The 26194-nt window shown below is 48.2% G+C and overlaps 2 protein-coding genes across 4 annotated transcripts in view; one reads left to right on the plus strand and one right to left on the minus strand.

The window, feature by feature from the left end:
- TAF6 (TATA-box binding protein associated factor 6) overlaps positions 1-1151 on the minus strand; it is a 102471-nt gene extending 101320 nt beyond the window's left edge. Inside the window, exon 1 of one of the 2 annotated variants that reach the window (XM_078671638.1) lies at positions 868-1151. The gene's annotated coding sequence lies outside the window, so the exon portion shown is untranslated. The remainder of the gene's footprint in view (positions 1-867) is intronic. The other variant, XM_078671639.1, reaches the window with a different exon arrangement.
- Positions 1152-1731: 580 nt separating this feature from the next.
- CNPY4 (canopy FGF signaling regulator 4) overlaps positions 1732-26194 on the plus strand; it is a 51961-nt gene continuing 27498 nt past the window's right edge. The window contains exons 1-4 of one of the 2 annotated variants that reach the window (XM_078669383.1): positions 1732-1969; positions 18278-18404; positions 18509-18605; positions 19088-19210. In XM_078669383.1, the coding sequence (XP_078525509.1) occupies positions 1738-1969; positions 18278-18404; positions 18509-18605; positions 19088-19210 (579 nt within the window). In that variant the 5' untranslated portion in view covers positions 1732-1737. The remainder of the gene's footprint in view (positions 1970-18277; positions 18405-18508; positions 18606-19087; positions 19211-26194) is intronic. The other variant, XM_078669384.1, reaches the window with a different exon arrangement.

The raw sequence follows: 26194 nt of genomic DNA on the forward strand, positions 1-26194 counted from the left end.
GTACTACGCTGGTCTAGCAGAGAAACGCTTGCTTAAATTCTAGACCACCCTGACACTTCTTCTGCAAATAAGGGGGGGGGGGGGGGCGCAAAAATGACATGCAGAATCTGCAGCAACTAAGGATCATGAACTGACCGTCATGTTCAGCAGAGGAGACCAGACTTCAATGCATTTAAAAAAAAAAAAAAAAAAAAAAAAGAAGAATATATAGATCTTCCGAGTAGGGTTAATCTGGAGGCTGCCCAAGTGGTTCTTGCATTGTAGACTGTTGATGAGAGCTATGTACAGGGGCGGAAAGGCTCTCTATACATGATGAAAAGAGACAAGGCCGACTTAGAGGACAGTCTAAATGAGGAATGCAATTCTTAAGAGGAGTATTGGTATTCAGCGGGTTAAACATATAGGATGTACCGTTGCCTACATTAACAGACAGTTATTGAACAGCAGAGAGCAGGGGAGGCAATGCACCCACACAAGGTTAATGCAGGTAGGCAGGATTGGAATTGCAAGAACCTGCCATGCTTCGGTAATCGTAAAATACCGCTATTATCCATGAAGCACAACGAATGGTACAGCACCGAATAGAAGACAGGAAAAGTGCACGGAGGACTACTCTGATCAACACTATGACCATACCCTGCCCACACGACTCCCCTTAAATGGTATGCATCTAAACATACCTAGTGATTTCATCACCCGTGTATTACACCCTCTTGTATCACATAGTTCATAGTAACAATAAATATCCCCTTTCGTGTACCACCTAGTTGTATATGTTGTCCCCAAATCTACGAAGATTTAACTAACCACCTCCTACGCTTGCCACACTAGCCTTCCCATAGCATGTCCTGCGGAAGATCCTCTCACCCCAACAGTTGCCCGCTCACTGCCGTCTCCAACACTCGGGTTCGCGCTCCCGTGTCGCCGCCATCTTGCAGTTTGGCCTGCTGCCCGCAGTCCGGGAAGCTGCATATGTACAGGTCGTGCAGCGAACCTGTCCTGCCCGAAGAAGTCTCTTCCACGGCGCCGGCTGAGCGTGGCTCGCTCAGTCTAACTTTGCTCACTTGCTCAACCCATTCTTCCGATACCCTCGATGCGCCCAGTAGATGTGATAACTTGATGTAGCTGCCAGGACCTGTCGAGTGGGCGGTGGAAAACAGATGGGATTAGCATGTAAACATTACTATGACGTCTCTGAATTGTGCCTGTTGTAATCTGGAATCACCCAATGTCGTAAGTGTAATAACACAGATCACGCGACGAAATTAAGAATGCCTCTCTACTTTTGAATTGGCGTACTGTGAACAGCTCTATTAGGGCTTGGTGTCACCTTCGCAGACGCTTATGTCCAGTGTACAACTTCCGTTTTTAGATATATTTTTACAAACAAACTTTTTAAATTATAGGAAAAAAAGGTACTATGCATTACTGTACATTTCCTGAATGTTCTTTGAAAACGATCACATTTTTAAATATTTGGCGCAAATTGTTCTTCGGTAGAATCGCTGTAGGCGGCATTCTATACTTCTTGAATAGAGTATTTTATTTCAGCACGGTGTATGAGACGTTTGTTTTATCCTAATGGGCCGTTTATGTCACTCACTACAACACCTTTTCAAGATGGAAGTCTCATTTTGAAAAACATTGCCAAAAACCGAGAACAGTCCATATTTGAAGTATTTCGTCTATGCCTACACGTTTTGTAGTCATGCCTTCCACAGTAGCCAGCCGGCTGTAATGCGCATGCGGATACTTCTCTGCCACTGCGCGTGTCTAGAATTCATTAAAGGAACCTGCCCAGGTGGCAACCTCTTCTGTGTCACCTGGAGGGGGCGAGTCTGTCGAGGGAAACACAGGGACATAATGAAGGGGGAGTGGCCGTTGGTGCTGGCCCTGCTTTGTCTGTTCTGGGATCGAAGCCAAGGCGCTAAAGAGGAGGAGCAGGAGAGGTTGCCCAACAAGTGTGAAGGTGAGCCACCGGCTAATCGGGGGAGTTGTTAGGGACCTGGAATGATTTCTCCATCCCTGCAGCCTGGTCCCATGGCTAGATACAGTTGCAGAACAGTATGCTTATCTATGGAGAACATGCTCCAAGCACAGGAGAACACTTTGGGCGTGCAGTTTCTTAGTAAGGTCACAAAGTTATATGCGTAGAAACTTCTGCTGAAAGTTTGGATTTTTGCGATGCTTTTAATATTTTCGCTATATTGCGTGCAAGTGTAATTTGAAATAGCTTTCCCTCATGAGTGTTAAAATACCCACTATTAAAAATTATGTAAAGTATGCAGTCGCGAACACAATTCTTATTGCAATTCTCGTTTGAAATCTACAATGTATATATTTTGAAACTAGAAAATTAGTGGGATAATATAACTTTGTTGTTTAGGGGGAACCATTTACTGCACATTTAAGTTTAACATTTTGGGAACTACATTTGGGAGTCGGAAAGTAGAAAACTCTCGGAACGTCAGGAAGACCAAAAAGCAACCATCGACCAATCCAAGAGTGGCTCAAGAATTTGGTTGCCCTAATCTGCCCCCTCGTCCTATCCGACTCAGTTAAGTCTCTAGGCATCACCCTTGACAAGAACTTATCAATGGAGCCCCACATCAAAAATTCTGCAAAAAGTGCTCTTTTTTCAATAAAACACCTCAAGAAATTGAAAAATGTTCTTCCCCGTGATGACCTCAAGACAGTAGTCTAATCCCTAGTTCTCTCTAAAATCGACTACGGGAACGCCATCCTTACGGGGACTTCAAAAGCTCACCTAGCCCTTCTAAGGGCAGTGCTGAACGTGGCCGCTCGACTTGTATCTGGAGTAAAAAGATTTGAACTCATCACTCCAGCTCTCAACTCCCTCAATTGGCTTCCCATGGAAGGGAGGTGTATTTACAAGCTGGCCTGCATCTCACACAAAACCCTTCACTCTCCGGCCCCCAACTACCTGAACAACAAACTGGTAAGAGCAGGTCAATCCAGAACACTGAGAAACTCCAAATCACTCCTTCTTATTCTTCCGAAAATGAAAAAGAAAACCACCCAATACCGATCGTTTTCTGGCAAAGCTCTCAGGATATGGAACGCTCTCCCTGGAGTCCTCAGATGCAACCTCTCCTTCTCCTATGTCAAAAGGGACCTGAAACTCCATCTCCTTAACAAATACTTTCCTGACCAACGTCAACTAACCTAGACTTCAATATCCAAGTTGACTCCTCTCTCTCTTGACATTCAAGGGTAGTTGGTGACCGGAGTATGTTAATCACCTTTTTCTTTTTATTGTTCTCTCCCCCTCCGTTGCATTGTTTATTTATTTTTCATGCTGTATTCTTTATCTTTGGTTTGCTTCCTTACAGCGGCCTGCTATGTAATGTAATGTCCTTCTGTTTTTCACAGTGTGTATGTAAAGCAGTCTGATACCTACGGGTCAAGCTAGCTTTATATAAAACTTTTAAAATAAATAAAAAAATACACAAAACGATGTTCGGGAAATGTAGCGCAAGTGGACACTGCTAATGTTTACGTGATGTCTCCAGTGGTGTTATTTGTGTCGAACATGAGCAGAGCATAGCTGGTTTGAAAACCACAGGAGTAACCCTTAGGCCAAGGTTGGACTTGGGTACTAGTATATGTAAGACAACAGTGTCCAACTTTGTTTCATTGAAAGTTAATTTTCTACATTCAATTGAGATAATAAAACAAAAACATTGGATGTAAAACCACCCAGAACGATTTAATGAAAAAGTTAAAAAAAACTTCTAACCTGATAAAAATATCAAAATTAGCAATTTTGTATAATATAATTATATATAGCTGAGACAAAAAAATAGACATCTAACAGATATATGCATTCTCACTGTAAAAGATGATCCAAAATTGTAGCCCCAAAAAGTTATAAAACTGAAGATGTAAAAGATTACATTCAAAATACATTTACAGCATTGCTTCATTTATAAAGTCCATACTATTCAATTATTTTTGCAGTAGGTCTCATGGATTTCGTAAAATGTCTTTGTGGCTGTATGTGTCAATGATTTTTCAACCCTCACAACTTTACCGATCCCATCTGTAGGAGAGTAGGGTCTGCAATCCTATGATCACCCAGATTTTTGCTTTTTGCTGCACTGGTTTACGACTTTCCCTGGCTGTGGGCCTGCTAATCAGACCCACAGCCTAGCTGTTCTCTCTATCCAAATTGTACTCAGGTACTGAATTGGCACTGGGCCCTCTCCAAGTCCCTGTACCCAGGGCTGAGGTGTACCCAGAAGTCTCCCAGGGGCTGAAGCATGTATTATGCCACCCCTGGATTGACTAACTAAAACTGACACAACTGGCTGCACGACAGCTGGGGCAAGGTGGTGTACTCACCCTTTGCTTTAGATATAGTATACCTATATCTAACCCTAAAATGGACACACAGATCTCCTATCAGTCACTCCTATGGCAGGCCTTAACAATCCTGAAGGCAGAGTGCTTGGAATCGTGTGAGAGGGTGCTCTGGCATGAGCTGAGCCTGTCTGCGGCTTTCGGGATCTATCCCTTAGCCGTTTCCATGATATCGCATACCATATACTCTTAAGTGCACTATAATCCTCGCGGTTATGTGCCAACTCTGGTATCGCTTTATCAAAACATGTCGAGTAAGGTGTCATACGAATTGGAATACTAACCCCTCGCCAATTCTGGCGACGGGGTTAGCATTCCACCCTTCTAGAGGGACACGACATGCCTGTAACCTATAACCCGGTTAAAAGTCAGACAGAGCCTTAGCATCCACAAAATGGATGCTGCCACCGAGACACAAGTCTGCCCTCCTGCTGCTGGGAGTCCTCCCAGAGCAGGAGACAAGGACAAAGGGTTTCCTGCCAGGGGCGGTGCCAGCACCGTCCCAGACAGGGTTTTGTGTATTGTAGGTAGGCAGGGCTTTAGAGGAAGGTGACTGCACGTGGCACCCCGGTGCTCACTGTGCATAGGCTGGCTGGAACCAGTTCCAGGGTCACTCCAGACCCTGTGCTGGGGAAAAGCCCGCCAAGGAAGTGGGTGTAACCACCCCCCTCCTGGTCCCACCCATAGGGCAGGACCTAGTCGCGTGCCAGCCCCTTTTTCCCAGATAAAGGTAGAGACTGGCCCCCTTCCAAATCAGATCATCTTTGAATCCTGAAACTACTTTCTGCGAAAGGAACTCAAGACTTCTTCCTAAGATTTCTCCCTTGTGACTAAGGAGTAGTCACCCTGCATCCGCAGGCACCATCTAAGAACACTGCGGTCTGCTGTAAGTCCTTCCTCCGGAATCCGACTGCCCAGCTCGACGAGAACCGGCTTCCCTGGCACCTCTGACCTCTACCCACCTCTACAGCCCAGCTGAGAACCGTGGGTGCGACGAGACCTCAAGGGACCGGCCATCTGCAAGACTGCACGACTTCTTTCCAGCAAGCCCGCCGAGTGAATTCCTGGTGAGTGCTTTGGGGTCCGAGAAGCCCCCACCCTGAGCAGCTCCAGCACCGAAGAGCAGCCCCCCAGCATCTCCACGATCTGCGTGGGGCCCTTCTGCTTTCCGCTGCTCACCGCGTTGTTTGGCTACTAGCCCGTTGGCTTGTGGCCTCCCTGACGACGCCCGACGACATTTCTGCTGCTGGTCTGGTTGCTCCAGACTGGCCCTTGCTCCCTCCCAGAAGAGGAGCACCCCGGACCCTCCTGGTCCACTCAAGACGCCATTTTGAGTCCACCGCGTGGGCTTGAATTAGCCAAGGCTTGTTGCCCAATCCTGGGTAACTTCGACGCCAACGACTTCATCCTCCGTGGGACAGCTCGCACCTCCATCCTGGTCGCCGACAACGCCTCCTGGTCCGAGAGACTGCAGAGCCCAGCAGCGCCCACTCACCTGACTGCGGTGACTTCGCCCGGTGCCATCCTGGTGCCCACTTAATCACTGGCTAGTGATTCAAGAACTTGGTCCCCTCTGCTTTCAGGTTTCTTCTTCCTTGATCCAGGCTTGGATCCATCGAACTTTCCTTCACTGGTCGCCTGCCAGCAACTTCTTCCTTCCAGGCTCCTGGTCCGGCAACGAGATCCCCGACGTCTTTTCAGACCTATGCAGCTGCAGCCCCTGGGCTAGGTAACTTCGGCACTTCGGTGTCCCAGCATAGCCTCACTATCCTAGGGTCAGGATCCACTGTCGTTTTCTTCCTACCAGGTCGGGTTCGCCCGTGAACACTAACTTTGCCTTTTCTAGCTTCCATAGACTTTGTCCCGCATCCCGCGTGAGAGTGCACACTCTGCACCCGAGTTCCCTAGGCCTCCTGCTAGTAATCTAAAGGTTCAGTAGTCCAGTCCTAGCGATCCCAAAGCCTCTGAGAATCGTTACTTACCTGCTAGTAATTCGCATTCCACTTTGAAAGTATATGGTTTTTCGTGCCCCTCGGGCATTTGTGTAACGTGCTAACTTAAAAGTATTTTCGTAAGAGTTTTGTTGTGTGCTTAGCACCCTGTCCTCATAAAGAGTACAGGGTTGTTGTGATTCTAATAAATACATTGTTTATTTTCATAACACTTGTGTGGTGTCCTTTCACTGGGTGTTCAAGGGGTAATGTGATGGTAAAACAGCTGGCTTAACACGCCCTCTAGAGTCTTAGCCTTAGACTGCTCGTATCCATGCTACTAGGATAGCTGGTCTATAAGGTTGACTTACAACCAATCATCAATAAGGGTTGTTTGGACTGATATATAGTGATCACTAGAATAGTGAGCACTGCACATCAGGCCAACTTCTCACATTGGTGAGCAGCGGTTGGGATTTGAGCTTGCTGTTGTTTTACCACACATGCCCTAAGAATATCTTGTGAAAGATCACATAAGTACTAAAGGTACATATAACTTAGCTTAGAATACTCTGAGTTCTACTGAACCAGCTGTTGTAGCTCCTAGGGCCTAGCACACCCTAAACTACAACTCTAACAAGGGATCAGTAGGCAAACATATAGTGTAGGTAAGTGCACCACTTACACCTCACTAGAAAAGCATGTCGACTCAGGGGGACTCTACTGAGACTCCCCTGGTCAGTGTTGACCCCCCACAGGTCACTTCAAGATATGCAGCTCTCAATTTTCAGGAGATGAGGCAACTCTGTGTCTCCAGGAAACTGAAGCAGGGGTCTAACCCCACCCTTCCCTTTCTGATAGGTCTCTTAGAGACATATGATGCCAGAAAGCTCTCTCAGTTACATGAGAGCATGCCAGCCTTAGAGGGAACCTCTGGGGATCCAGACCTCCCCAACACTGATTCAGCAGTTGAGGAGGAGGATCAGGAGGTACTCTCTGGGGATGAGGTAGACAAAGGTCTTGAGGTAGTCAGAAGGCTAACTAGGACCAACTTAGACTTACTTGGGCTAGGATCTGGGGGCCCCCCAGTACTAACCCGAAGTGGGCCTAACCTTGGAGTTAGGAGAGATAGATCTCTTTCTAGGGACTCCAATAGATCTCTGCACTCTAATGCCTCTTCTCAGGAGAGAAGGAATCCTCCACAGAGGAGATTTACTTCCCCTCAGAGAAAGGAGCATGAAGCTAGGATGAGACAAGCTGAACTGAGGATTGAAAGGGAAGAAATTGCCCTGGCCAAAGAGAAGCTTGCCCTGGCAAGAGAGCAGCAGATGAGTGGGCTAGCTCCCACTGGTGGCAGCAATCTCCCAAGAGATAGAGAGAAGGGTTTAGATACTAAACACCTGACTAAAATAGTGCCCCCCTTTAAGCAAGGGGATGACATCCAGAAATGGATGGCTGCTCTGGAGAGGGCCTGCACTGTGCAGAACATTCCCCAGAGTCAGTGGGCAGCTATACTGTGGCTCTCCTTTGATGGTAAAGGTAGAGATAAGCTCCTCACTACAAGAGTGGAGGATGCTAACAATTACCAGGTCCTGAAGAATACACTGGTTGATGGGTTTGGTTTAACCACTGAGCAGTACAGGTTGCTGTTCAGAGACACCCAGAAAACTCAGTCTCAGGACTGGTCTGATTTTGTGGATTGTGCCACTAAGGCTTTGGAGGGCTGGTTGCTGGGTAGCAAGGTTACAGATTACACAGGATTGTATAATCTAATGATGAGAGAACAAATTTTAAACAATTGTCAGAACCAGTTGCTGCACCAGCACCTTGTTGATTCAGATCTGACCTCTCCCCAAGAATTGGGAAAGAAGGCAGACAAATGGGTCAGGACAAGGATCAAGCAGAACCAGAACCAGAACCAGGGTGGTCAGAAGAAAGCAGACCAGAAGGGTAATGTTAAGAATGAGCAAAATGACCAGAAGTCTTCACCAGGTCCCCAACAAACCAAAGAGGGTGGGGGTCAGGCTTCCCAGAAAAAGAAGACTCAGGAAGGCCAGTCAAAAAGGTGGTGCCAGTACTGCAAAAGTAAATCTCACTGGTTTAGTGAGTGCACCAAAAGAGGAGGAGGACAAACTCCTACCACTACAGCTCCTAAAGCAACTGCACCCCCTAGTACAGTCAGTAGTGGTAGTGTCACTCCCAAGGCATTAGTTGGGTTAACCTTGGGTACTGAGGGGTCTGACAACTTAGTTGGCACACTCACTCAGGCTGTCCTTGTCTGTACAGGGGATGTGGATATGTCCCCTGAAATAAGTCCCAATACTTTGGGCAAATACAGGCAGACACCTTTGATTAATGGCAAAATGGCTCAGGCCTATAGGGACACTTGTGCCAGTGTCACCATGGTGACACCTAACTTTGTGGACCCTGGACAGATCATGCCAGGTACTGATTTCCTGGTGACCAATGCCAGCAATGTCACTACTAGTCATAGTGTGGCAATTGTAGCTTTCTCCTGGGGTGGAGTGAAGGGACAAAAGAAAGTTGTAGTCAGTTCAGACCTCCCAGTTGATTGTTTGTTGGGCAATGATTTGGAGTCATCACAATGGTCAGAAGTGGAGCAGAGGACTCACATGGAGATGTTAGGCTTGCCAGCACATGTGCTTGCTGTGACTAGGTCACAGGCCAGAAGATGCCCCACTGAACAGGTGCTGGATCCTGAAATTATGGACCAGACACCTCCCAAGAAGAAGAGCAGTAAGGGTAAGGCTTTGCCTTCCCCCTTGCCCCAGGTTGAGGATCAAGTCTCTGAGGAGGCTGATCTAGCAGAGCTGAGGGAAACTGAGCCTAAAGAGCTTGAACTTGATCAAGTTGAGTTTCTGGGCTCAGGGGGACCCTCCAGAGCAGACCTGGGGAAGGAACAGTTGAGCTGCCCTTCCCTTGAACCCCTCAGACAGCAGGCTGCTGCTGAGGCTGCAGGGAATGCCACAGGTGCCCACAGGGTATACTGGGAAGATGGACTCCTGTACTCTGAGTCAAGAGACCCCAAGCCTGGTGCAACCAGGAGGCTGGTCATCCCCTTGTCTCTGAGAGGTTTCCTTCTCACCTTGGCCCATGAGATTCCCCTTGCAGGTCATTTAGGTCAGACAAAGACTTGGGACAGGCTTGTCTCACACTTTCACTGGCCACATATGAATGAGAATACCAAGGAGTTTTGTCGCTCATGTGTCACTTGCCAAGCCAGTGGTAAGTCAGGTGGCACAACAAAGGCCCCCCTCATACCACTACCTGTGGTGGGGGTTCCCTTTGAAAGAGTGGGGATTGACATTGTTGGTCCAATGGAACCCCAGACAGCATCAGGACACAAGTTTATACTGGTGGTGGTGGACCATGCCACCAGGTATCCTGAGGCTATTCCCCTTAGGACCACTACAGCCCCTGTGGTGGCAAGAGCCCTAGTTGGAGTGTTCTCCAGAGTGGGTTTCCCTAAGGAGGTCGTTTCTGACAGAGGTACAAACTTCATGTCAGGATATCTGACTGCCATGTGGAAAGAGTGTGGTGTGAACTACAAGTTCACCACACCCTATCATCCACAATGCAATGGGCTTGTTGAGAGATTCAACAGGACCCTGAAAGGGATGATTCATGGACTACCTGAACCTCTTAGGAGAAGATGGGATGTCCTGATCCCCTGCCTCTTGTTTGCTTACAGAGAGGTCCCACAGAAGGGGGTTGGCTACAGCCCTTTTGAGCTTCTGTATGGGCATCCTGTAAGGGGACCCCTGTGTTTGGTGAAGGAAGGATGGGAGAGACCTCTCAAAAAGCCTGCAACCAACATAGTGGACTATGTACTTGGTCTCCGCTCCAGGATGGCTGAGTATATGGAAAAGGCATCTAAAAACCTTGAGGCCAGCCAGGAACTTCAAAAAGCTTGGCATGACCAAAAGGCTGTACTGACTGTGTACCAGCCAGGACAGAAGGTGTGGGTGCTGGAGCCAGTGGCCCCAGCAGCTCTGAAAGACAAATGGTCTGGGCCCCACACCATCATTGAGCAAAAGGGAGAGGTTACCTACTTGGTGGACCTTGGAACTCCCAGGAGCCCTCTCAGAGTGCTCCATGTTAACAGGCTCAAAGCATATGTTGACAGGAAGGACATGAGCTTGCTCATGGCCACAGATGAGGGACAGGAGGAAGAGAGTGACCCTCTCCCAGACCTGCTCACTCAGAATCCTGATGATGGGTCAGTTGATGGTGTTGTCTTTTGTGGCAGCCTCACTGAACATCAGCAACAGGATTGCAGGCAAGTTCTGCAATCCTTTCGACATATGTTCTCTCTGACACCCAGCCAAACTGATTGGTGTACCCATGATGTTGACACTGGAGACAGTCTGCCTGTCAAGAGTAAAATCTACAGACAGCCTGATCATGTTAGAGACTGCATAAAAACTGAAGTGCAGAAAATGTTGGAACTGGGAGTCATTGAGCCCTCAGATAGCCCTTGGGCTAGCCCAGTAGTTCTAGTGCCAAAGCCTCACACCCAGGGTGGTAAGAGAGAGATGAGGTTTTGCGTAGACTACAGAGGCCTCAATGCAGTCACTAAGACTGATGCCCACCCAATACCAAGAGCAGATGAGCTTATAGATAGATTGGCTTCTGCCAACTTCTTAAGCACATTTGATTTGACAGCTGGGTATTGGCAAATCAGGCTAGCTGAGGAAGCCAAACCTAAGACAGCATTTTCTACCCCTGGAGGGCATTATCAATTTGTGGTAATGCCCTTTGGACTGAAAAATGCACCTGCCACCTTCCAAAGGTTGGTGAATCAAGTCCTCACTGGGCTGGATGACTTCTGTGCAGCTTATCTTGACGATATTGCTGTCTTTAGCTCCACCTGGGAGGATCACCTGGTCCACCTGAGGAAAGTGTTAGAGGCCCTGCAAAAAGCAGGCCTCACTATCAAGGCCACCAAGTGCCAGATAGGGCAGTCACAGGTTGTATACCTGGGCCACCTTGTAGGTGGAGGCCAGGTTCAGCCACTGGAGAGTAAGATACAGGCCATCAAGGACTGGACTCCTCCAATCACCCAGACTCAGGTTCGAGCTTTCTTGGGCCTGACTGGGTACTATAGGAAGTTTGTCAGAAATTATGGGTCCATAGTGACCCCCCTTAATGACCTGACAAGCAAAAAGATGCCAAAGAAAGTTCAGTGGACAGCAAGCTGTCAGAAAGCATTCAATGACCTAAAGCAGGCCATGTGCACAGCACCTATCCTCAAGAGTCCAGATTACTCCAAGCCATTCATTGTCCAAACAGATGCTTCTGAGTTGGGTGTGGGAGCTGTTCTGTCTCAACTGAATTTTGATGGTAATGATCAGCCTATTGCTTTCATTAGCAGGAGGTTGACACCCAGAGAGAAAAATTGGTCAGCTATTGAGAGGGAGGCCTTTGCTGTGGTCTGGGCCCTGAAGAAGCTGAGGGCCTACTTGTTTGGCACTCACTTCACCATTCAGACAGACCATAAGCCCCTCTTGTGGCTAAATCAGATGAAGGGTGAAAACCCCAAACTGCTTAGGTGGTCCATTTCCCTACAGGGGATGGATTTTACAGTGGAGCATAGACCTGGGACTGATCACAGCAATGCTGATGGGCTCTCCAGGTATTTCCACTTAGAGCAAGAAGACTCACCTGGTCAAGGTTAGTTTATTGTCCCAAAGTTTGGGGGGGGTCATGTAGGAGAGTAGGGTCTGCAATCCTATGATCACCCAGATTTTTGCTTTTTGCTGCACTGGTTTACGACTTTCCCTGGCTGTGGGCCTGCTAATCAGACCCACAGCCTAGCTGTTCTCTCTATCCAAATTGTACTCAGGTACTGAATTGGCACTGGGCCCTCTCCAAGTCCCTGTACCCAGGGCTGAGGTGTACCCAGAAGTCTCCCAGGGGCTGAAGCATGTATTATGCCACCCCTGGATTGACTAACTAAAACTGACACAACTGGCTGCACGACAGCTGGGGCAAGGTGGTGTACTCACCCTTTGCTTTAGATATAGTATACCTATATCTAACCCTAAAATGGACACACAGATCTCCTATCAGTCACTCCTATGGCAGGCCTTAACAATCCTGAAGGCAGAGTGCTTGGAATCGTGTGAGAGGGTGCTCTGGCATGAGCTGAGCCTGTCTGCGGCTTTCGGGATCTATCCCTTAGCCGTTTCCATGATATCGCATACCATATACTCTTAAGTGCACTATAATCCTCGCGGTTATGTGCCAACTCTGGTATCGCTTTATCAAAACATGTCGAGTAAGGTGTCATACGAATTGGAATACTAACCCCTCGCCAATTCTGGCGACGGGGTTAGCATTCCACCCTTCTAGAGGGACACGACATGCCTGTAACCTATAACCCGGTTAAAAGTCAGACAGAGCCTTAGCATCCACAAAATGGATGCTGCCACCGAGACACAAGTCTGCCCTCCTGCTGCTGGGAGTCCTCCCAGAGCAGGAGACAAGGACAAAGGGTTTCCTGCCAGGGGCGGTGCCAGCACCGTCCCAGACAGGGTTTTGTGTATTGTAGGTAGGCAGGGCTTTAGAGGAAGGTGACTGCACGTGGCACCCCGGTGCTCACTGTGCATAGGCTGGCTGGAACCAGTTCCAGGGTCACTCCAGACCCTGTGCTGGGGAAAAGCCCGCCAAGGAAGTGGGTGTAACCACCCCCCTCCTGGTCCCACCCATAGGGCAGGACCTAGTCGCGTGCCAGCCCCTTTTTCCCAGATAAAGGTAGAGACTGGCCCCCTTCCAAATCAGATCATCTTTGAATCCTGAAACTACTTTCTGCGAAAGGAACTCAAGACTTCTTCCTAAGATTTCTCCCTTGTGACTAAGGAGTAGTCACCCTGCATCCGCAGGCACCATCTAAGAACACTGCGGTCTGCTGTAAGTCCTTCCTCCGGAATCCGACTGCCCAGCTCGACGAGAACCGGCTTCCCTGGCACCTCTGACCTCTACCCACCTCTACAGCCCAGCTGAGAACCGTGGGTGCGACGAGACCTCAAGGGACCGGCCATCTGCAAGACTGCACGACTTCTTTCCAGCAAGCCCGCCGAGTGAATTCCTGGTGAGTGCTTTGGGGTCCGAGAAGCCCCCACCCTGAGCAGCTCCAGCACCGAAGAGCAGCCCCCCAGCATCTCCACGATCTGCGTGGGGCCCTTCTGCTTTCCGCTGCTCACCGCGTTGTTTGGCTACTAGCCCGTTGGCTTGTGGCCTCCCTGACGACGCCCGACGACATTTCTGCTGCTGGTCTGGTTGCTCCAGACTGGCCCTTGCTCCCTCCCAGAAGAGGAGCACCCCGGACCCTCCTGGTCCACTCAAGACGCCATTTTGAGTCCACCGCGTGGGCTTGAATTAGCCAAGGCTTGTTGCCCAATCCTGGGTAACTTCGACGCCAACGACTTCATCCTCCGTGGGACAGCTCGCACCTCCATCCTGGTCGCCGACAACGCCTCCTGGTCCGAGAGACTGCAGAGCCCAGCAGCGCCCACTCACCTGACTGCGGTGACTTCGCCCGGTGCCATCCTGGTGCCCACTTAATCACTGGCTAGTGATTCAAGAACTTGGTCCCCTCTGCTTTCAGGTTTCTTCTTCCTTGATCCAGGCTTGGATCCATCGAACTTTCCTTCACTGGTCGCCTGCCAGCAACTTCTTCCTTCCAGGCTCCTGGTCCGGCAACGAGATCCCCGACGTCTTTTCAGACCTATGCAGCTGCAGCCCCTGGGCTAGGTAACTTCGGCACTTCGGTGTCCCAGCATAGCCTCACTATCCTAGGGTCAGGATCCACTGTCGTTTTCTTCCTACCAGGTCGGGTTCGCCCGTGAACACTAACTTTGCCTTTTCTAGCTTCCATAGACTTTGTCCCGCATCCCGCGTGAGAGTGCACACTCTGCACCCGAGTTCCCTAGGCCTCCTGCTAGTAATCTAAAGGTTCAGTAGTCCAGTCCTAGCGATCCCAAAGCCTCTGAGAATCGTTACTTACCTGCTAGTAATTCGCATTCCACTTTGAAAGTATATGGTTTTTCGTGCCCCTCGGGCATTTGTGTAACGTGCTAACTTAAAAGTATTTTCGTAAGAGTTTTGTTGTGTGCTTAGCACCCTGTCCTCATAAAGAGTACAGGGTTGTTGTGATTCTAATAAATACATTGTTTATTTTCATAACACTTGTGTGGTGTCCTTTCACTGGGTGTTCAAGGGGTAATGTGATGGTAAAACAGCTGGCTTAACACGCCCTCTAGAGTCTTAGCCTTAGACTGCTCGTATCCATGCTACTAGGATAGCTGGTCTATAAGGTTGACTTACAACCAATCATCAATAAGGGTTGTTTGGACTGATATATAGTGATCACTAGAATAGTGAGCACTGCACATCAGGCCAACTTCTCACACCATCCCAACTGGGATCGAGGGAGGACATCGGAATAAAGCTGCGTTCTTGTAGTGCGACAAAATCATCCAGTTAGCCCAGCAACGCTAAGAAAATTGCAGCAACCTGTGTCCATGGTACCTCGAGAGTGAAACCTTGTTTTAAAAGCCACAGCTTTATCCCAGTATCCTCTAATCAGTTGCTGGATTTTCTCCTTACCGCAAGCAAGTTGCCTGATGGCTTAATTTGTTTCCCCAAGACTTTTGATGGCTATTGCTGACCTCTTGCTCTCCATTATAGGTTTAAATTCCCCTGCTTTATATTGATTACCCTCTTTTGAAGGCTAAGTGACATAGCTCTCATTGTGCTAAGTTTCACCTCTTGTCCTGATAATGACCCAGAAAATCTTGTGCAGGTGAAACATCGTTGGCACATACAGCGACAAAGACGTTTTAAGGATAATGGATTCCATTTTATCTAGAGCAAAAATAACTGAATACTATGGACTTTGAATCAAAGCAATGCTCTTAAACTGTTTTGTATGCAGTATGTCTCTGCCTTTTTGTTTGATTACTTTTTCGAGCTACAATTTTTGATCACATGCATCATGTGTTAACCTTTTACAGAGAGCATTAGAGTGGCATTATGAATGATGTAACAGTAACACGTATGTCTCCGCACCCAGGATATAATAACATTATTAAACAGGATTTGTGATCCTTTTCAGATTAGTGGAATGGCAATAAACACATCACATAATTCATCGACTCATTGAAATTGTTTTTAAAACGTTCTGCCTTTATTCGTATTCTTCTTAAACACTCCTGTCCACTGTAGCCAACGTTTTTCATCCCATGAAGGGAATTATTCAGGGCTGATTGAAACATCTATTAAGGCACAGATTCGAGAAACCCTGTTTTCCATCTTCCTAGACATCGAATGGATGTTGTTCTGTAATGTAATGTAATGTAATGTAAAAAGGATTTATAGAGCGCAGCATACACCGGACGGTTTCTTGGCGCTGTTCACTAAATCAGGAAGAGTTCTCATGTAAATCACATCTTGTATGGGGATAGACCATTTACTTTTCAGTGAATTTAGTCCGCTCGCGTTTGGTAGCCCTGCACTGTTCACAAATAACGTGAAACCTCGCTACCTAATGGTTATGATCCCGAAAACACAGAGTTATGCAACATATCCACAATGCGCTGCTTTTTGAATGACACATGAAAGTTGCGTGACATAGAAAAGACAGAACAACGTTCCCAATGTTATCACTTCAGTCTTTTTTGCAAGAAATTGTGCTACTCTGGAGACGTCATTAACAAGTGCTGGGCATGTTAAAGTAAGGCCTGTTATGTAATGCAGGTGCTTTAGTATACTCTGGCATAATGCTTATTGTGGTCTAGTAGGAAAGTGTTCACAAATGTACACAGCATGACATGGCAAGACATTCAGGTGATGCTCTATGCATAAACATTGTATCATTTGCTTATGGCAAAATTTTAAAAGCGGGAATTTCTTTATCCAGTCTGCATCGTAATTTGTATATTTGGTGGGTGCATGCACAATACTACACACTTAATTACATAATAGTTTGTGGATGGCTTGTTTTTGTAATGGATATTTTGTACAGAATTTTTTAATTATTACAATTTTAGTGCTTCAAAATTTTGACAATTATCTGCAATTACAAGTCCTGATCATGACTAACTCCAGTTTATGACCCTTGAGTCGAAACGTCAGCATATCACACTGAATAGATTTTCATGCTGTATAAATTGTGAACTGTATGTACTGTCGTAATGTGCACTACCATAATGTGCACATTCATTCTTAACTGTTACACCTCAACATGTCACTGCACCGCCTTCTTCAATTGCCACCTGTCTGTGTTAATTTGTTAACACTATAATATATTGGCCACAATATGCATACGTCTGAATAAATGATGGTACTTTTATTAGATAACCGGCTTTGCTTCAGACGTTCATTGAACATATTACTGATGTTATGTTATGTTATGTTATGTTACTTCTAAAGCGCTGCATTCATGCTAAGCAGGATATCACGGCGCTGAGATTGTTAGCGTTTGCGGTGGGCCAGTACATGAGTCTAGAGGAATTAGTCGGATTTTGAGAAAAGTATGGTTTTCAGTTTTTTTCTGAACGTGCGGTGGCAGTCCATGAGCCTGAGATCAGTGGGCAAGCCATTCCAAATGGTGGCGGCCAGATGTTTACAAAGTAGCACAATTCTTTATTAAAAAGAGTAAGTAATTCCACTGGGAACGTTGTCTTGTTTCTGGTCTACTTGCTCTGTTCCCAGGTGAATATTGGGTTGCCCTGTTTTTGTAATGATGTATATGCATAGTGACTCATATCACACTGCATCCTCCATGACCTCATTGAACAGCAGCTGTTTAATGTATTTTTTTTATTTAGGCTGATTCAGTATTGCTGTGGTTTTAAACAGTCCCTACCTTCATGCGGTCTCCATCCGTATCTGTCAGATGCTATGTCATCAACTGATTGAGTGTAAATAGTGAATGAAGGCACATTTCACTGGTATGGAAGTTGCTGCACTATTGATTAGATGACTAAGTCATCCAGTAAGTGACTGAGTGTGAGAGCATCAGGAAATTGTATTGCAGGAAGTTACTTGGTGTTTGAGTGAGTTAGTAAATTAGTTAGGCACTCAACAAACAAGTGAGTCGGTCTTCAACTCTGTAGTCCTGAAGTGCTACTCATGTCAATAAATGTTTACATAAAGCACCAAAGTATAACATTTAGTTTAAAAAGTTTCAGAAATATAGCCTGAAACATTGTGACAAACTTTGAAGTAGTTTTGTCCTAAGAGGTTTGTACAAGTGTCCAAGGCATAGCTCCAGGATGAAGAAGGCAAGTAGAGGTTCCTTTTGTCCAGAGCAGTTGCGAGCTGCAGTGCCCAGCAGACTCGATCAGCTAACTTTTCTGGCTGGAGTGGCTTTGAGAGTGGGTGAATTAGTGAGGCTCAGGGATGGTAGCTACTACAGGTGGAGGCGCGAGAGCCTCTGGGAAGCAGCTTTATGTGCATTGAGGGAAGAGATTGTCGGAGATGGTTTGTCCATGGTGCAGACAATGGCATATATTCTTGTGCACAAAGAGCTTAAGATAACTTTCAGTGAAGGTACTTGCAGCAGGGATTTAGCTGGCTGTGAAGCAAGGCACATACAATGCTCGAGTCTGCAAAATGCCAGGTGGATGTTCGAATCTTCCGTGTGTATTTGCGATGAGCCGTGGGGAACAGTTCGCATTTGGCTGTGAGGCAGCTCAGAAGAAAGGTGACAGCCATCAGTGATGTGTGTTAGGCTGAACTTTTGTAGCTTCGGTTTGAGTGGCGAGAAAAAAAAAGAAATTGCCCATAAAATATTCCTGAATTAGGAGATTAAAATATTTTGACATCTTTTTAGTAGGTGGTTACCAATATGTCAACTTCTCCTTCCAAGGACAACTTTTGAATGTGTAGGATAAAACACCTCTGCTAATGCATCTTCTCTCTGACCTCCCCCTTAGTGTGTAAGTTCCTCACTGTGGAACTGCAGTCGGTGCTGGAGAAGAGTAGTCGCTCAAAGGAGGTGCTGGAAATGGGTCAGATCCTGGACTCTGGTTCTAGGAAGAAGAGGATCAAATACAACACATCGTAAGTGGTCCCTTTAGACTCTAAGCTATCTTCTTCTTCTGTATCCCTCTCACTCTTTCTCACCACTTAATATGGCTGCCCAAAAACTCCTCTTTCTTTTTCAGGGAAACTCGTCTCGCTGAGGCCTTGGATAACATCTGTGAGCGTATACTTGAGTACAGTGTTCACGCAGAACGGCATGGCAGCTTACGTTATGCCAAGGTACCTGAGGACCATTCATAACTATCTCAGTCCCAGCAGGGATTCCTGTAGTATCAAAAACACTATAGGAGTCTTACTCCCACCTCCTGTGCTAACCTCTTGCTATCAGTGCAGTGTGTGTTGGACTGAGGTGCAATGTGTGGTATCAATCTTATTTTCTCTGGGCAGACTGTGCAAGGACCTGTACTTGTTGCAAGAGATCAACTGACCCATTACTTCTAAGTCATTGATAGCCACAGTACTCTAATGCATTATATCAAATAGTAGTGGGGTAGGGGCACCCTTACCTTTTCTTTTCCTGTTTTTTTGTAACTACACAGTAATGCTCACGTCTTGGCTTGTGGCAGTCATTCATGCTTATACCAATTTTCAGCAATACTACGAGTCATTTACTTGTGTCTAGCTCTGTAAGCTTGCACCCTCTTGAAATTTGTTAGCATTGTTTTTAATAATCTTACAAATCTTGGCCACATGCACCACAGGGCCAAAGTGAAACCATGACCACCCTGAAGAATCTCCGAAACAAGGGGGTGAAGGTCGATCTTGGGATCCCCGAAGAGCTGTGGGACGAACCATCCATTGAGGTCACTACCATGAAGAAGCAGGTAAAGAGCTTTAGAGGATGTAGGTCCGGTAGGCAGATCCAAGCCAGATTTTCATGATAATGACTCGCTGAATCAGTGAGTTATTTTTAATCAGTAGATTTGCATTTATCTTATGTGCTTATCCTAATAATCTTGCCTAGATCTGGCTCCCCTGGACCTGTGTTGGACACCATTTAGACACCTGACGAGGGTCTTCTGCTACATTAACAGTGATTCTAACATTTTAGGGGTGGGAGAAAGTTCAGAATTGTAGGAGCAATAACCTGTCCTTAGATAAAATGTAAAAGATGCCTGCCGTGTCCTAATTTCTTTCCATTGACCCATCTTGAGTATTCCATGCACCTTTGTTGAAAAGACCAGGTGATGGGAAAAATCTTAGCTTGACACCACTTTTTTTTGTTAAGTCCCTGCTGGATGATAGATAATTATTGATTTCACTTTGGCATGGGTTCTGACACCAACTCTGATATTTGCAAAGAATAGCCCATTGGGGTAGCAGCTGCTCTCTGGTGCATTTTGCCATGATACTAAAATTGTGCTATTGCTCTGTTGCTTAAAGGCACATCATCGCAAAAGCCCTTCAGGACCCTATCTTTGATGGCAAGGTGACCACAGACAACACATTACGAACCATGGAGCTCCTCAAGATTGAGAATTGTAAATGTAGAGTAGCTGTATTAAGACCGTTAAGTGAGTTGCTTGGACTAGACACGTGTAACGGTTCAATAATTATAGACTGGACCTCATGCATATGAAAAGCTGTGCTGGGATCTTCTATCCTTCTTCCGAAGTCCATGGACGCAGTCTGTTCTGTCGATACTGCCCTCGCTCCTCAAATGCTACTCCACCTACGAGCTTTCAGCAGCATCCAGGGCTGAATGCTCAATACTACTCAAGAATGCTGCTCCTTTAGGCATTGTAATAAAAAGGCTTGGATCAAACTGGGAATTAAGATCTTTCATGTACATGTATTTATATAGCGCAAATCACCGTCCCGGTATCTAAGCGCTTGCTTAGGGAACCCGTCCTGGTATTCCCCTGTGAGATACCCCGGCAGGGTATCCACAAGGTGAAAGCCAGGCATCCCGCCGCGAGAGGCCGTAGTGGAGATTAAGCAAGCTATTGCCCAGAGTCGCAGAGTGTGACCCCGTGAGTTGAGTAGGCACCGGAGCGAGAATTGTCGAGTCCGTGGAATTTTTTGAGCCCGAGACCCGCCGAGGCGGGGAATCGAACACTGGTCCACGGCCGATCTCCGCTTCCGGGTCTGCCGCCTCTAACCACTGAGCCACGCTTCTCCATGGTGATTAGGGCTTGATTGATGGTTTTCCTGGTGTTAATGGGGAGCCATCTGAAGTTCTTTTGGAGCATGCAGAGGATGTGAAAGCAGGTGGCTGAGAATGTGTTGATCTGGCACTTCATGGTAAGTTTGCTGTCCAGGATGATGACAAGGTTGTGGGCATGGTCTGTCGGTGTGGGTGTGGGCCAGAGTTCGGAGGGCCACCAGGTGTCATTTCATGGGGAGGTGTTGTTTCCAAAAATCAGTCTTCCATCTTTTCCATGTTGAGTTTGAGGCAGTTGGTCCTCATCCAGTTAGTAACCCCCGTCATGTAGTTGTGGTTGTTAGTCCTAGTGATAAAGGGTTCTTCAGAGCGTGAGAGAATGGGCTGGGTGTCATCTGCGTAGGATATGATGTTAAGCCCATGGGTTCATGTAACTGTTAAACAGGGTAGGGCTGAAGAATGATCCATGAGGGATGCCGCAGATGATGCTGTTGCGTTCCGAAATGAAGGGTGGAAGGCGGATTCTCTGAGTTTGTCCTGTGAGGAAAGATGCAATCCATTTGAGGGCGTCTCCTTGGATTCCAATGTGGTGGAGTCTCTTGATGAATTTGTGGTGGGATACGGTATTGAACGCTGGTGAGAGATGGAGGAGGATCAGGACCGCTGTTTATTCCCGGTCGAGGAGGGTTCTGATGTTGGTGGCATAGATCAGGGCAGTCTCGGTGCTGTGGTTGGTCCGGAACCTGGATTGGGAGTTGTCCAGTAGGTAGTTTATCTTCAGGTGTTCTGTGAGTTGGTGGTTGATCGCTTTCTTGAGGATTTTTGTCAGGGAAGGGGAGCAGCAAGATGGGGCAGTAGTTCTTGAGTTCGCTGGGGCCGGCAGAGGGTTTCTTGAGGAGGGGTCTGACTTCTGCAGGTTTCCATCCTTCTGGGAAGTTGGCCCTAGTGATGGACGCTTTCGAGGTTGAAGAGGTGGTGGGGGAAGGGGTCCATGGGTGCTCCCGAGTGGCTGGAGTTCATAATGACTGTGGTACTCTGTGTGGTGAGTTGTTCTCATGCGGTGAGCTGGTGGTCGTGGGTGGTGCCGGTAAGTGTGAGGAGGTTGCAGAGGTCAGTGGGTTGAGGTTCGAAGGTTCTGTAGATGGTGGATATCTTGTTGTGGAAATAGTCTGCCATTGTGTTGCAGAGTTCTTTATGTGTCTATGATGTTTCATCTTGGTTGTGGGTGGAAGGAGGGCTAGGGTTCCTAGCACTGGGCACAGTCCAGGCGCAGACGAATTTACTTTAGGCACACCAGCGCTGTAGCCTCCATTAAGTAGGTCCTAGCAGGGCGCTGGGTGACAGGAGTTGGCGGCTAGGCAGTCTGGGGTTTGCTCCAAAAAGGCAGGAACAGCAGGAACAACTGTTAACAATAAGTTGAACAACTGAAGAGTGAAATGCAACAAAAGATGACAGCGAGGCTAAACAATGAGGCAGAAAACAACTTTTAACAACAACCGCAGTGAGCAACACAGCGAATCGGATACAGGCAACAAGAGTACAATGTAGCGCAGCAAGGCACAAATGGAAAGGAGTCAGGGAGACCTGCTGAAAGCCACAGGGTGAGAGCGCATCAAGAAGCTACTTAATGGGGTCGTGTTGCGGCCTCCATCAAGTAGTTTTAAAAAGGGCGCAAAGGTCAGCTCGATTACCCCTTTTCAAGGTTTGCCCGGCGATAGCCGCCTCTCATACCATTCAATATTACCAAACAAAGAGGCAGCCGCTGGAGACTGGAAGGCAAGAAACAGGCGTTTATTCCGACGGAGCAGAACACGTCAAATCAGACATCAGGGTATCTTCTCGAGGTGCTCTAACCGCATCTCTGAGGCCTGGCCTCTTATACACAGGTTTATGGCTTTATTACATACATTGCATCCATAATGTTTCTTTGAAGGCCAGAAAAGACATCCTCGGAATCCCCGGTCCAGGCCCGTTCCCACACACATCTACAGTAGAGTTCCCACCTCGATCTCAGCATGTGGTGGTTATCGCGCAGCTGGACATTCCGCTGGGAACGGGAAAGTGGGCGATCGGTCGGATCTGGAGGTGTGAGGGTATTGATTAACCCCCGCTCCTTTGATGTGGGGTGAGTTCCTACTGTAGGGGCAATAAACTGCAGCTGCAAGGCTAGGTGGTGGCCTGGGAACGGTTCAGACAATGGACGAGGAGGGAGAGGTTATCAGAAGGCACGCTCGCGTGAGAGAGATGAAAGGAGTGTGAGGGTACCGCACGGGATATAGCTGTGAGGCAGGGTCGCGCTGGAGGTGCGTTTATGGCCCAGGCAGGAGAGATCGGGGGCTATCAGAGCGCGGGGGGTGCTTGCGAGGCCGGAGAGGGAGGGGGAGAGACGCGCTGGCTATCAGCAGTGGGCAAGGAAGCCATGGCATTCAGAATGGCTGCTGCTTACGCGCACGTATAGATCTGAAAAGGACGAGATGGCGCCGATAATGTTTATGCCACGCTCTAGATTTTAACAGTCCTCCCTTTTCAACATATCTAGCCAGCTTGTCAATTTATGTCTATCCCCATTATGTTACGTATTTCGATATCATACAAAGCTTTCATGCGCTCAGCTTCGAAGTTCGGAGTCTTAAGGCAAATACAGTTAGCAAATAGTGAACACAGAGGTGGCAAGCATTGAATACCCAGGGGACTCACTGCTCACCGGATTGTTTGGAGGCACCTTTTTCCCTCTCGTCGTTGGATCACCGTCTTCACTCTACAGCTTGCCGGACCCGCTGCGCGAGTCCCGCTGCGCCTGCGGTCTGTGTGAGGCGTTGGAAGGGGAATCTAAGACTCCTGACCCCCTTGTCTACCGGCAGGGCTGCGAGCAGCCCACCAGGGACTCCATTGCCCAGGAGTCCCTGCGTGCAACACCTGTGGCCGCTCTCCCTGCCGGCCACGCCCCCTGTCCTGCCCTGACCTAGCCCTATTTCAGTGGGCGGTGTATCCGCTGCGCGGTAGCGCGCGGGAGCGCCCGGGGCAAAGAGCGGGCCGTTTGAGGCCGTTCGAGGTCTAAGAGGTCTGGGCTGGGCCAGCCCCCCTGCCCGGTGCAAGACTTATCATTCTTGTAATTGTTGTTTTACTGCCATCTGTATAATGTGCACACGGAGTAGCCGTAGTAAAACCGCCATGGTAGCGAGTAATTCCAATAGAACCTTGGATGATTTCCTTACCAAGACTAATTTGGCAATCGACGTGGAAATCAGTAAAATGCAGCACAGGGTTTCACTGGAATTAGAAGCCGCACGAAGGCTTTCTGAGAACCTAGTCAGCACCAAGAAATCATCCCTGGGCAACATTGCCTCTGCCTTAACCCCCGAGCGTACAACAGGTCCTCGACCATTGCTAACGTCGGCAGTCATTCACTCTGTCCCAACCCCATCTCCTCCAGTGTCACCCCATAATTTATTACCTACTCCTCTACAACCCATTAAGGGTCCCGTACCTCTCATCCGCGAGGCAGGCACAAGCTTCCCTACTAAAAATAACCTGCCCAAGACATCAGTTAGCGCTAAGAAAGCTGCCATTTATAAAAAGAAATGTCTTGCCAGATCCATTTATGCATGCAAAAAGGCTAAAATTGCAAGGTCCCAGTTTTTTAATAGTAGAAGATCGTTGGCCACCCACGGGATAAAGGATGAAACTTCCAAAACCAACTCTTGCACTTTGGGTGGGGAAGCTGTCTCTGGTTTACACAGTTCTGTGGTAGATCTTTCTTTGGGAGCCTCTCCAGTTAAGAATGGAGAGAGTCAACCTGAGGGTAGGTTGAGTGGAATTGAGAAAGATAGGGGGGGTGATGAAGAATTTCTTAAAATTGTTTGGGGTACATTAAAACAATTACTCACCCCCTTGGAACTTAGGCTTTCCCGTATAGAGAATAACTTACTTGAAATGGACAGGACCATAGTCACCTTGGCTAGTCTTAGCCTAAAAGAAATGGAAGCAAAGTTCCCACAGGGTAAGGATTCTATCCCACAGGCCCAGGTATTAGAACCCCTGCCTGTGTCCCCACCAACACCCAAATACCCCCCCGAGCCCCCCTCAATACCCAAACCTATACCAAAGCCTCGTACCACTGCCGTTAACCAAACTGTTATCACCCCAAGTTACACAGCACCAAGCTCTCTTCCCCCCCAAAGTATAGCCCCCCCCAAACCAAAACAAAATCTACAAACTGTTCCACACCACGCTAAACGGCCAGTTTCTGTGAATAATCAACCCCGGCAGGCCAGTCGTTCAAACTTTCGTGGGGGGTTTATTGACTTGCCACCAGAAGCTGGGCCCTATGTCATTATACTAGCTGGAGTTCCTGTATTGGGTCCACAATCACAAGAGAAACATCACTCCCTGAAAAACAAAGTTATTCACTGGCTAAATGAAAATAAACAGCTCCCCAATCACCAAAGAAGTCGTGTACTAATGGTACGTAGAGTGCCTTGGGTAGGCCCCACTCACAAGTCCATTACTGGAGATTGTATAGTTGTATCTTTCGCAGACCCTCATACAGCACAGCACCTCTGCGTATGGTCCTCACATGATGCCAACCCCTCAATCGTTGTCAGACCCCTTACTTTTTTTTACCCACCACGGCAGCTATCAGCGATGGAGGGATCTTGGTCAACAGTACAGAACGCCAGATGGATAGGCCACAGGGATGGTGGACAAAGCCAACATAACTGGTGGCAAGGCGCACCCACTTCCAACATGTTTGGCTGTTTGGAGGAGGTTGATTGACATGGGGGGATTGTTGACATAATGCCCATTGTGGAACCCTCTCCCCCTCAGGTGCTTGTTACACCCACCTCCTTGATAACGTGCACAGATTGCCTAACCTCTCCTAAAAACACTGGTCTAATTTTGGACTCTGTTGATATTTCCGCTAAGACCAGGATAGGGGAATTGGGCCCGTCGCAGACATCTTCTGCTAACAGTACAGATGATCCAATCAGGGTGGCCTCATGGAACATCGCAGGGCTGCGGGGACGCCTGGATAACTGTTGGACCCGGCCTCATGGCGTGGTCCTACCCCTCCCGCATGACAGGCCCAGGACGACATCAGCCCTCCTCCGGACCTCGGGCGGCCCCTTCTGCCCGACCCTGCACGCACCAACACCACAGATCCGGCTACCATCCCGGATCCCCCATCATCGGCCGGGCCCCAGCGTAGGCCCATCACGACCTAAGCACGAGGCCGTGCCCGACTCCATCTTGGGCCCACCACGTCACGACCACGTGGCCTCGGCCCCAGCGAAGCCCAGACATCGAGGCACCAAGATCCACCCAGGTGGTCGAGTGGCCACTCGACAGATCCCGGAGGGAGAGGAGTTTCGATGGCCCTCCAGCCGTCCCCGGATGCCTGGTATCGATCGCCCTCCGGCCTCCCTGGGCGCTGGCTCCACCCCCCTGCTGGGTGTCTGGACATCTTCATCCCGGCCCCTCTGACCCCCAGGCGCGAGGGTCCGGACTTCAAAGAGCTCCAGACCTATATCTGGGCCAGCCCTGGATCAGGTCTTCAGTTGTATCCTGGACTGGGAGCCCTGCTGACGCTGTCAAGGCCGACACCAGACAAACTCATCCTTCCGGTAACCTGAGCCATCTGAGAGCCTGCTGGCGCTGCCGCGGCCTACCTTGCTGAATCATCGGAGAGCCTGCTGGCGCTGCC

The sequence above is a fragment of the Lissotriton helveticus genome, chromosome 12, assembly GCF_964261635.1.
Source record: "Lissotriton helveticus chromosome 12, aLisHel1.1, whole genome shotgun sequence".
NCBI lineage: Eukaryota > Metazoa > Chordata > Amphibia > Caudata > Salamandridae > Lissotriton > Lissotriton helveticus.